Source organism: Chaetura pelagica, unplaced genomic scaffold (assembly GCF_000747805.2).
Source record: "Chaetura pelagica isolate M959 unplaced genomic scaffold, ChaPel_1.0 scaffold94, whole genome shotgun sequence".
In the NCBI taxonomy this organism is placed as follows: domain Eukaryota; kingdom Metazoa; phylum Chordata; class Aves; order Apodiformes; family Apodidae; genus Chaetura; species Chaetura pelagica.
Genome location: NW_009952881.1, coordinates 670,452 through 682,857, shown reverse-complemented (window position 1 = coordinate 682,857; position 12,406 = coordinate 670,452). Strand labels below are relative to the sequence as shown.

The following is a 12,406-nucleotide window of genomic DNA, read 5'->3' as shown; positions in this document are numbered from 1 at the left end:
AGGAATGCCCCATTTGTTTTGGGTTTTAGACTCTCTATTAGGAGTTTCATATAAAGTAATAGCATGGACCTATGTATATACAGTGTATGACAACTTTTCTTTCCTTTCTTCCATTCAAGGACTTCAGCAGGCACAGTCCTGCTCCCTAAAACTCTTCCTTGATAAATTGCATGAGTAAGCTTCTTTCTGCCATTCTAACACCTCCCTTTTAAAAGTATTTTTGGTTCTTAAGAACCAGATTGTCTTCAGACTAGCAGGTGATTCATTTAGTTGTGGGAAGGGTTTGGTATTCTCTGCTTAATGTGATGGTTTGATTATTGAGATGTTTCCCTGAGAAATCCTACAGCCATGTTGTTGTTCTTCTAAGTCATTGTGTTACTGTGTGTGTCTTGTTTAGGAAAACTGACAGATGATGTAACAGAATTCGCAGAGAGCTGGCAGGAAAATCCTCCGAAAGGAACACCCAATTGGGATAAATCTCTTCTCAATGTACCACCCTGCCTGACACAAAGTCATGAATCTCTGCAGGTTTGGATCAAAACAAAAAGATTATTACAGTAGTTGGTGATTCTAATTAGAGCAAGATTTTGACGTAATGCTTTGAAGGAGACTGGAAATATTCTCAGCTCTTCTTTGGACAGGTGGATTAAAATGGTTGCTGCAGCAGAGCTTCCCCTGTCCCTTCCTTTCCCCCCACTTTTCTTCTGTAGGAGTTTACAATTTAATGCTTGATTTTTTTTATTATTGTTTTTTTATACTGTTATATAAGCAGCCAATAGAAGTGTTTGAATCTGGAGCTAAATGAGCAAAAAGTTGTAAATTAGGGGTGTGTTCTAGAGCTGGTTCCCATTCCCTTCAGAAGGACAGAAAGAAGCTGGCAGACAAAACCAGAATGAGAGCACAGATAATTTGCAAGTCTTGTGGCTTTTTTAATAAACTAATGTTACTTTTATCCATCACATGAAAGTAGTTTTTCCTTTTAAGTAATATTTTCAAGATATAACCCTGAAAGAAAGTGCTTTGAAGCTAAAGCTGATGCTAGACATTTTATTTCTCTTGCATCTTACTCTGTAATTTAACTAAAATGAAGACTATTTCAGGTAATCTAGATTTAGCTGCAACATGGTCAGTACTTTTCTTGGGGAAGAGATGTTTTACTACCACTGGAATGACGTTGGGTAAAGGATTCAGTGTTATGAATACTCTGGCATGCAGAGCAATGTGTTGCTAGCCACTGTTTCTAGCTGATAAGAGGGAAGTGATTCCTAGTTGTAGAATGAGATATCTGTTCTGATTTTTCCATAGTGTTCTATTTCAATTTGTTCAATTTTAGAAAATCTCTTCATAAGTTATCTTATGCTTTTCAGAGGGCATACGTTCTGTGTAATACTTTGTTACATTCTCCATTTGAACAATGTCATGAATACGTGAGTCCTGTTCCTTTTATGGCAAGCTGCACCAATGATCTTTGCATGTAAGTGAATGTTTTTGTGACATACTGAAGTTATTTTAAAAAACATTGTCCTAGGACCACTGTAAATATTAACAGAACTAACATGTCTTTTTCTGCATATCAGTTTTTATCTAATGTTCTTTTATTCTCTTTTCTCACTTTTTCTAGTTATACTGCCAGAAATTCCTATGGAGTTGATCCTGTTTTCTTTGGTTTAAGGGATGACCAAAATCAGGCCTAAATATTTTCATAATTTTGTAGTGTACTTTCTCTTGGATATGCTATCTGTTTCAACTCTGTGCAACATGATTAGTATTTCTAACCTGGATGAAAAATAATAGTGAATAGGTCTGTTTGGCCAATGAAAAGAGGAACTTAATTACTATTTGAATTCATGCTGTCACTTCACAACCCTCTATGCTCCTTTTCCATGCAATGGTTGAATGCAGCATAGGAGCATTCACGAGGTTATGATTGTGTGATTGAATGTAGGTAGAAAATAATATGTCAATTTTTATTTGTGTAAGGTCAGCAGCTGATAATGCAACTTGGTGTCGAGCACTAACTGAATATGCCAGAGCATGTGCCCAGTCAGGAAAGCCACTTCATGGATGGCGACTGCACTTTGAGCAGTGTGGTATGGAGATACTTTTCTTCCTGGAAATACTGCTTACTAGTTGTATTTTGAAGAGTGTGCTCTTCGTACTTACGTTTCTTTGTCCTTGCTCTAATTTTAAACTTGTATAATTCTCAATGAAAGCATAGCTATGGACTAACTTCAAGGCTATGTAAAGGCAATGGGATTTTTTTTTAAATGTGTAGTTTGTACTGAAAGTATTTAAAGCACTAAGCTTATTAGTATGTGTTTAAGAATCTTCTTACGAAAACATCAGAGATTCTCTGAGGTTGTTAATAATTTTTTCATAGAGCTACTCTTTCAAATATTACCAGTCTTCATGGCTTTCTGATACGTAAAATTTGTATAATGAGTGTTAAATGCCCCTTCAATATACTGAATATAAATATATGTATGTTCTGTGTGTGTGTTACGAAAGCCATTGCTTCATTATTCTAGATAATGGACACTCAATTGACGTACCAAAAAGTAAATACCCAAAATAAAAGTGTGCAACCTATTTAAACCCTAAGAGAGTAGTACAGTGCCTTTTAATTTTCTCTACCTGTTTCTGTTTTCAGTGATTACCTGTGCTGAACCCTTAACCTACAATGAATGCATCAACTGTTGCCCTGTTTCATGTCATCAGCAGTCACAGTGCATTGATAGTGAGCTTCCCTGTGTTGATGGATGCTACTGTCCAGATGGTAAATATTGTTTCATTTGATTCCAGATAACTTTTGGATTGTTCTTGACCAAGCTTACATACCTATATGGCCTGGCTATGCTAAGGCATTCACAAGAACTCTTTATAAACACATTACCAACAAAGCGTGGAAAAAAAAAGCCTTTTCTTCCTTGGAACAAGTGGGAATAGGTTACAGCACAGATCCACATTTTAGCTGTAGAGCTCCACATTTTAAGTAAGAAACAGTTTGCTCTGACAGGGCAGCCATTCTTCTGATTCTGCTGGTTCCTGTTTTTTTTAAATTTTTTTTTGAGGAGGTGTTATTTTTTGTGTGTGGGTTTGTTGTTTTCTTGTTGTTTCTTTTTTCCCCTCAACAATGTCTGCAAGGTCATGTGCTTAGGAGAGCTCAAAAACTTGACATGACTGAAACTCATTCTTGTGACCAAACCCAGGTTTTGATACTGAGATTCTTACACTGTTGTATGGTTCTGGCAAGTGAGGTATTTACCTATAGCAAGACTTTACCTTTACTACCAAAATACACTTTGTTCTGTTTTCCCCTTAATTTCTCCTGAGTACATAGCTTTTCTTGTCACACTATTGTTAGTGTATCTCAAGCAATTTAGGTACTTGGTCCATGTTATATAATTTAGTTAGTATAATTCAAATGAATACTGGTTCTGCAAAATGACTACCAAATAGTCTATAGGATTTTATTATAAAATATGACAATTTCTGTTGTTCTTGGGTATACTTGTTAGCACACTATCAGGCATATGTACAGATTTTTCACTTTTTTCTTGTTGTCTTATTTTTGTCTAGGCTTAATTTATGAAAATGAATTGTGTGTTAAGCCTACAGACTGTCCTTGTGACTACCATGGAAGTTTCTTTGAAACAGGTTCAGTGGTTTATGAGGAATGTAATAACTGGTTAGTATTTTTTCTTTCTACTATGTGGACTTAATGTGAGTTAACTCATAACCCAGAGAGACAATTTCAAGGCCTGTTTCAGTTAAAAATTGAACAAATTTGTTAATTCCTTATTGTTGTTCCATATACCTTTTGCAGTGAAGAGAAAGCTAAAAGAAACTATAAAATCATAGAATCATTAAGGTTGGAAAGGACCTTAGAATCAAGTTCCAACCCCTCTGCCATGACCAGGGAACCCTACCGCTACACCAGGTTGCACAGAACCTTGTCCAACCTGACCTTGGAAACCTCCACGAAGGGGGCTTCCACAACCCCCTTGGGTAACCCATTCCAGTTCCTCACCACCCTTACAGCGAATAATTTCTTCCAAATATCTAACCTAAATCTCCCCTCTCTCAATTTAAAACCATTACCCCATGTCCTATCACTATCTTCTCCAATGAAAAGCCCCTCCTCAGCTTTCCTGTAGCCCCTTTCAAGTACTGGAAGGCCACTATAAGGTTTCTCTGGAGCCTTCTATTCTTTAGGCTGAACAGCCCCAACTCTCTCAGCCTGTCTTCACAGCAGAGGTGCTCCAGGCCTTGGATCATCTTGGTGGCCCTTCTCTGGACCCTCTCCAACAGGTCTATATCTTTTTTCTGCCGAGGGCTCCAGAGCTGTACACAGCACTCCAGGTTTCGTCTCACCAGAGCAGAGTAGAGGGGCAGAATCATCTCCATAGCCCTGCTGGCCACATTTCTTTTGATGCAGCCCAGGGTGCAGTTGACTCTCTGGGCTCCAGTGCACACTGTTGGCTCACGTTGAGCTTCTCATCAACTACCAAGCAACAACCCCCAAGTCCTTTTCCTCAGGACTGCTCTCCACCCATTCTTGCCCCAAAGCTGGTAGTTGTACCTAGAGTTGTGCTGACCCAGGTGCAGGACCTGGCACCTGGCCTTGTTGAACTTCATGAGGTTGGCACTGGCTCACCTTTCCAGCCTGTCAGGGTTCCTCTGGATGGTGTCCCTTCCCTCTATGGTGTTAACCACACCACACAAATAGGTATCATCTTGGTGAGGATACACTCAATCCCACTGTCCATGTCTCCAACAAAGATTCTGAACAGCGCTGGTCCCAATACTGACCACTGAGGGACACCACTTGTTACTTGCCTCCATTTGGACATTGAGCCATTGATCACAACTCTCTGGGTGTGGCCATCCAACCAATCTCTTATCCACCTGTTAAATCCATGCCTTGTCGGTTTGGAGACCAGGATGTCATGTGAGACAGTGTCAAACGCCTTGCACAAATCCAGGTAGATGACATCAGTTGTTCTGCCACCATCTCTGTAGCCTTGTTGTAGAAGGCCACCAGATTGGTCAGGAGCTGTTAATGTGGAAGAAGAGCAAATCACAGATATTGCAGAGAATACTGTAATTTTTATTACTTTTTCACCTTGAACTCTGCCTCAAACTAAAAGGAATGTAAAATACAAAGTCATAACAGGAGAACGACTTTGACTTTATTTTGTATCCTGTTTATGGTGTCGTACGTGAACACAAAGAACCTGATGTCACTGTGACACTAAGCTGCTATTTTGGACATTTCAAAGCTAATTTTATACATTGGAAAGAAAAGTTTGTAGAAAGAGATCATGCATTTTTTGTTGGATCAACTTAATTGAAGAAAAGAGATGAGCTATCAGATGTGCAATGTCTGTTTTTCACAACAGTTCTATTCTTTTAAAGTAATAAGATTCAAATTGCTTGTGTTTATTCTTCTCAAATTTAATAATTCATAATTTTTATAATGATAATCAAGTAGCTAAAAAGAAAGAAAAATGTTACTGGATGCATGGATGAAAGTACCTGATCATATCCCTATGACAAGCTCTTGCCACAGCTTCCAGGTATTTCGGTGACTGTGATAGCCCTTTTGTGACGCTCAAGATACTTGCTGCTCATTTCATAGAGAAGGAATCCAGGAACAATAACTGAGGGACAGTCATATATAATTCACCAAAAATGAAATATGAAATGTGTTTTTTTTTTATTTCAGCACATGCATTGGAGGAAAATGGATTTGTACAAATCTTACATGTCCAGGTATGTGAAAGTCTTGAATACTGTTTTAGTAACTGAATTCTTACTTGGGGCAAAATACTACTGTTAGATCTAGATGCAGTATTTTACTATATAATGTTTGGGTTTTTTTTTTATTTCTATTTACATACAAAAACATTTAAACACCCAGTAGTTTAAATATTAAAATGGTCTGAATAGCAGGCATCTGCATTTCAGCTTAGTGCAGCAGAGTGTCTTCCTATACATCAGTATAGTGTCTCTAGGAGATGGTACTACCTGGTCATTCTTGTCATTCAACTGAAGTTGCCTATCCAGTCCTCACTTGACAAACTTGTGACAAATTTGCAGGTTTTTATTTGGGTTTTTTTTGGTTTGGTTTGTTTTTTTCCTCCCGGAGTATTTATTGCTGGCTAGTGATATACTATTCACATATTATACAAATATCACTTAATTATTTTCACAGCATGCCTGTGGGATGAGGGGTGTTATTTTCACTTCACAGATAGGCCGCTAAAATACAGAGATTAAGGTCAACAGGATTTTGCATGTTAAGTGTATCCATGGCCTCATGGTTCTTGCAGCTGCCAGTAGATTCAAGCTTGGTCTAGCAGTTATCAATTGACTGTGGGAGTGTTTAATGTTTCTGCAAAGTAGAGCTACGGATCAACTATCCAGACTGTAATGATCACACATATTAGTGCCTTCTTTTGAGGGAAGAATTATTTAGGAATTCTGGCCTGGCATCAGGTGGGAGCTGTATAACAAAAATGAGCATAAGATTCAGTTTCCTGTTACTTTACTGTAATACAAATAGAATTTTGTAAATTATAAGCATGTATCAGGGTGTAAGAACTCTACAGCAGTAATAGCTGTTGAGAGGACACTGTCCTTTGTATGTACTTAAATATGTTATTTGTTATTTGTTTGTCAGCTGAATGCTCAGTTTCAGGAGACATTCATTTCATCACCTTCGATGGGAGAAAATACACATTCCAAGCTACCTGCCAATATATTCTAGCCAAAAGCCGTACATCTGGAGCATTTACCATATCCTTGCAAAATGCTCCTTGTGGACAGGTAAGGCTTAGAACCTTCTTGTAATGTTTATATCCTGTTTATATCAGTGGAGGGTGGAGGTGGAAGTATTAAAATAGTGAAAGCTACCTGCATTTGAATATATTAAAATTTATCAGTAGCAACAGTTTTCCTTAATGATGAAATAGTTGAAAAACAACAGTGCAGAGCAAGTCAGTACAGAAATTCTCATGTTTACTTGTGATAAATACTTCAGTGTATAAGTGGAGGCAAGTGACAAGTGCTGTTCCTCAGGGGTCAGTATTGGGACAAGTGCTATTCAGCATCTTTGTTGGAGACATGGACAGTAGGATTGAGTGCACCCTTAGCAAGTGTGCTGACGATACCGATCTGTGTGGTGTGGTTGACATCCTAGAGGGAAGGAACACCATCCAGAGAGACTTTGACAGGCTGGAGATGTGAGCCAATGCCAACGTCATAAAGTTCAACAAGGCCAAGTGCAAGATCCTAAACCTGGGTCAGTGCAACCCTAGGCATAAATACCGGCTTTGGGGAGAATGGATAGAGACCAGTCCTGAGGAAAAGGACTTGGGAGTGATGGTGGATGAGAAGCTGTAGACAAGCTGGCAATGTGTACTTACAGCGCAGAGAGTCAACCATCCTAGGCTGCATTAAAAGAAAAGTGGCCAGCAGGGCCATGGAGTTGATTCTGCCCCTCTACTTTGCTCTGGTGAGACCAGAGTTCTGTGTACAGCTCTGGAGCTCTCAGCACAGGAAAGACATGCATTTGTTGGAAAGGGTCCAGAGGAGGACTGTGAAGATGGATCCAAGGCCTGGAGCACCTCTGCTATGAAAATATGCTGAGAGAGTTGGGGCTATTCAGACTGGAGAAGAGAAGGCTCAGGGGAGACTTAGAACAGCCTTCCAGTACCTGAAGAGGCCCACAGGAAAGCTGGGGAGGGCATCTTCACTGGAGAGGGCAGTGATAGGACAAGGCATAATGGTTTTAAACAGAAAGAGGGGAGATTTAGGTTAGATATTAAGAAGAAATTATTCACCATGAGGATAGGAAGGCACTGGTCTAGGTTGCCTAGGGAGGTTGTGGAAGCGCCCTTCCTGGAGTTTTTAAGGTCAGGTTGGATGAGGCTTTGTGAAGCCTGGTATAGTGTGAGGTGTCCCTGCTCGTATCAGGAAGGTTGGAACCTGATGATTTTTAAGCTTAATTCCAACCTTAAATGTTCTATGATTCTGTGATTCTGTAAATGGGAAAGATTATGCTAGCATTTTGATTCAGTGTTCACTGAGTTCATTCAATAGCATATTGTGTTTCACGCAGCAAACCCTGGATGATGACTTGTTTTCTTGAGCTTTCTGTATACATCTTTGTGGATTTCCAGCTAGTACAAAATAAACCTTGAAGGAAGAGTGACACTTCTGTGTCTTGAATGTAGGTTTTTCTTCTAGTGTTTTTCTTACAGCTTGAATTTGACTTTTACTTACATTGATATGAAAAACTTAGGATAGATTTGAGACATCTCTTCCTGCTTTGGGTATAGATATGCATCTGTGTTACTGTTGTTAAGCTGGTATCCTGTGCAGTTGGTTTCAGTCAAATGTGCACGTGCCTATATATATCAGATACTTGGGGTGTTTCCATTTTCTATTTGAAAGTTTCTGATACCATACACAGAAGTCACCAAATATCTAATCTGCTTTATGCCCAAGACCCTATTCTCTTTCCTTTGTTGTTGCTTTTGTGGATTTCATTCTTGTTATAATCTTGATAGGTCTTGTAATTTTGAGGATGTTAAAGCAAGTTAGAATAGATCTTAAACATACAGAGATGATGCAAAAAGTGTAGTTGACTGAGTTGAAGCTGTTTTCTGGAGTCAAGCTTTTTTGACTGACTTAAGTTCTGTGTATGCATGTAAAGGCAGGATTTAGCCCATGTCTGTCTTAGGGTTATAGTGCTACTGTGGATGCCTGCTTGCTAAAGTGCTGGACTGGCTGTAGGAACATGATGTTAGACTTTGCATCTTAGGCAAATTTATATTCTGTTTCAAATAGTCTTGAGTAACAATTTTTACCTAGGAGCAACTGTAGAAATATTTGAAGTGTGTGTATAGAGTCTCTCTTTTTGTTGTATTTCTAGACCACCTACTGTATGCATGTTAGGCTGAAATTTTGGTTCTTCGTTTGAGCTTCCGTATTGCTGCAGTTATGTACTTCATGTAAAATTAGATTTGGCACCGTTTACTTTTTACTTCTGTGGACATAACTGCTTATGCTTCATTGTAGTAGTTTTATTTTGTGTTCTAAATCAATATATGATTCTGCAAGTTCTTTTACACTAATGACTGCATTCATTCTTCTCTTCAGCTTATATTATTAATGCACTTAAGATTTTCTTGGAAAGAAAAAACGGTCATATAAGTTGTTATGCCATGCTTTTTAAAGGTGTATTTCAGTAACATATTTTTGTCCTTGTGCACTACAACCTACTTCTCTGTATGACAGAGAAGACCTTTAAGCAGAAGGAAGTAATATTGAAGTGGCATTGACAGGTTCATTATAATAGAAATTACTTATTTGCAATCCAGGTAAGAGAAGGGAGACTGAGTGCATGGAGTCCCCTTCTCATCTCAGTGATAAAAGTTGAGAGGTAAGAAAAATAGCTTAAGCTGATAGAGACCAAATATATTTTCCAGTTGGATGATCAGCAAATAAATGACCCTCTATCTCTTGTGGTTCCTAGGACAAGGGTATCAGTACATCAGGTGAGGTATGTGACAGGGCATAGAAGTTAGCAGTGTTGAAAAAATGGATTCCTGTGTTGTGAATCTGGCTGCTTTATTATGATCTCATAGCCCCTAGCTCCTTGAGTTGGAACAGTTACATTGGGGGCTGTGAAATGAGATCTTGGCAAGGGCATACACAATAGAAAAACTAGGCTTCGATCTTGTGTGCATTATGCTTTGGATTTGGAAGAATTTGGTGATCCTGCTAGTATTTTCTGTTGACAGGAAGAATGAGACTGCTTCAGGATGCAATATATCTGATCGTTACTTCAAATTCCCCACTTCAAGTGCATATTTGAGTTACCTTATTTGGACTTTTATGAGCTTATCTGGCTTTGATGTCTGCTAACCTTGAGATCCTGAGGAGTTAGTTAAGTCAGTATCATAGAAAACAGAATAGTTGTGAAACAAAAAAACCCAAGCATTCAACATATACTAACTGAACAGATGCATGCCTGAAATTCTCAGAAGTTTGCAGTCTTAGAAGCTTGAGAAAGGTGTATTGAAGCAGTGTCCTGTACTATACAGTTGAAGTTAATCAAGGGGGAGCCCCAAATAAACGCTTCAGGCAATTTTTTATTAAATGAAAACTGAGATGTGATTGACTTCTTGCAGAAGCCCATAGTGATATACCTTTTAGCTTGTCCTGTTGGAAAGCCCATCAACAGACAACAGAGGTCTGGAGCAAATAACTGCTATGGTAATGTGCAGGGATGTGTGTTGTGGATCTCATAGGCTTTTGTGCTACAGAACACTTTTCTGTGCAAAACAGACAGAAATGTACCTTTTCCTTTAGTTACTGTGGCAATACTTGTGTTGGGGAAAGTGATAATCAAATTAGTTGGCTTTCTGGAGCACTCTTGAGACTGCAAAGAGCCTTGCAGGAATTCTTGTATCTTCTTCACTGAGGGACTTACCTAGTGTGTCTCCATGTCCAACTGGTTTGTAATTGAAAAAACAGATTTTCTTGGCTTTTACTACATTTTGAGCTTCATGTTTCACCTAGCCTTTAACAAAGTGAGCCTGGTCAGTCCCTAACAGGTATAGACTTTTACAGAGGTTTCAGTGAAGCATTCTGGACACTAATAGCCAGATGGGTGACCAGAGGTTTGTGTGTTGTGTTCCAGGGCTATTAATTACCAATGTACAAGTGGTGAGAGAACAGTGAAAACAGTTTGTGTACTATAACACAAGCATGTGGGATTTCAGTGCAGCTATTCAAGCATCTAGCTATCAATTGGCTGGTATCACTTGGCCAAAGAGCTTCTTTACAGTTCCCTAGGCACCATCTATTATCTTTTTCCCATTTATAAAAATTAATGAACTGAAATGGGAAGCTAGAAGATCTGTAGTGCAGAATCTCATATTTCTTGATGGCTTGAGATATTATGTGCTTTTTAAAAAAACAACAACTTATCAGTCTCATTTTATTCAAGCAGATTAAAAAATGTAGAAATAAAATACCTGGCAAGATTTTAGCTCTCAGAATCACAAAGAGTCCAGTCATCTAGAGCCTTAGAGTTGGTGACATAAACAGTCATCAGGCAACAAGTTACTTCAAAATGATGTGAAATTTTGTTTAAGCACTTTCTGGAAGGAGAATCAGTCAAGTGATAAGCACAGTTTGACCTTATCTGAGTTTCAGATGACAACCTCACTGGCTTTGTAGTTTGTATCATGAGAAGGTCTTCTGATTATAGAAGGTTTTTTAAGTGTCTAGTGAGAGAAATGGCCATTCCTGTGAAAACACCTGCTTAAAAGTTGGCAGAATAAGTGCTCTGAAAGGAACAGTTCATTGGAACAGAGAATAATTTTCAGGTAGAATTTCTCCTTTAGTTTCAGCATGAAGGGATAGTACAGCTTTTGTCAATATTGTGTAGTAAAGTATATACTATGGAGGGTTGTTCTCTTGGCTCTGCTCTGCTGTACATTACTTTCAGCTTCTCAAAAGGTCAACAGAATTGGCAATTTATAGACACTGTTGTTGAGTGATATGCACAGAAATAGATTTCTTATTAAGGGCCCAAGACAAAGAGATGAAAATACAAGAGCATGGCTTTACAGTGCAGATGTCTGTCTTCAATATCAGTCCAGGAGAACTGGTTGATCTCGTGAAATATTTCCTGTTATAATTTGCTATCTTAAGGTTACATTTTATAACTTCATCTGTTGGCAAAAGATCTTTGAACGGTTATTTAGAGACATGGAAATTCTGAACATAGTTTTTTAATCTTTAAGCACCACTGTGTGTACTTCTATGTCCATGGTACTTGAAGGGTTGACAAATGGTCTACACTTCTGTCAAAGCCCTGTAGTAGTATTCAGAGATCCTTACAGCTTTAGGAATTGTTTTCAATGGATTGGGCAACATTTGCCCTGTATTAGGCAAGTCCCAGTGAAAGTCAGTGAGAGTTGGATAGAGGTGTTGGCACTGTGAATGGTGCTATTTGTAGTGTAATTTTGCTGCTAGTGTGACTGTCCAAAGATAAGTATTATTTCAACTGAATCTGTTCAATGCCTCGTTAGCAGTGAAGATGCTCAACATTCTACTATTTCATCACCAGTTATGCCTTCATTGTAGGCAGTGGGACTGAAAAGTCTCCTGCACCTCTCTGCTGGACATTTCTGAACTGCAGCTCAGCGTCAGATCCAGTCAATGAGAAATTTCCTGGAGGGAGACTTAGGCTGCTTGCTCTCTTAATTCTCTGTGACAGAATATTTTTCTTTTCAAAAAAATAAGCAGTGATCAAATTCATTCTGTTAAGGTAAATCTGGTAATCTTCTGTGATTGGTAAGCATGCTTTAATAAGCATTCTTTC

The 12,406-nt window shown here is 38.6% G+C and overlaps 1 protein-coding gene across 1 annotated transcript in view; it reads left to right on the top strand.

Annotated features, from left to right (window-relative positions):
- Positions 1-12,406, top strand: part of OTOG (otogelin) — a 96,689-nt gene that overhangs the window by 9,928 nt on the left and 74,355 nt on the right. Inside the window, exons 6-12 of the mRNA XM_009995393.1 lie at positions 398-528; positions 1,368-1,474; positions 1,981-2,090; positions 2,651-2,776; positions 3,580-3,688; positions 5,729-5,775; positions 6,686-6,831. Of these exons, the coding sequence (XP_009993695.1) occupies positions 398-528; positions 1,368-1,474; positions 1,981-2,090; positions 2,651-2,776; positions 3,580-3,688; positions 5,729-5,775; positions 6,686-6,831 (776 nt within the window). The remainder of the gene's footprint in view (positions 1-397; positions 529-1,367; positions 1,475-1,980; positions 2,091-2,650; positions 2,777-3,579; positions 3,689-5,728; positions 5,776-6,685; positions 6,832-12,406) is intronic.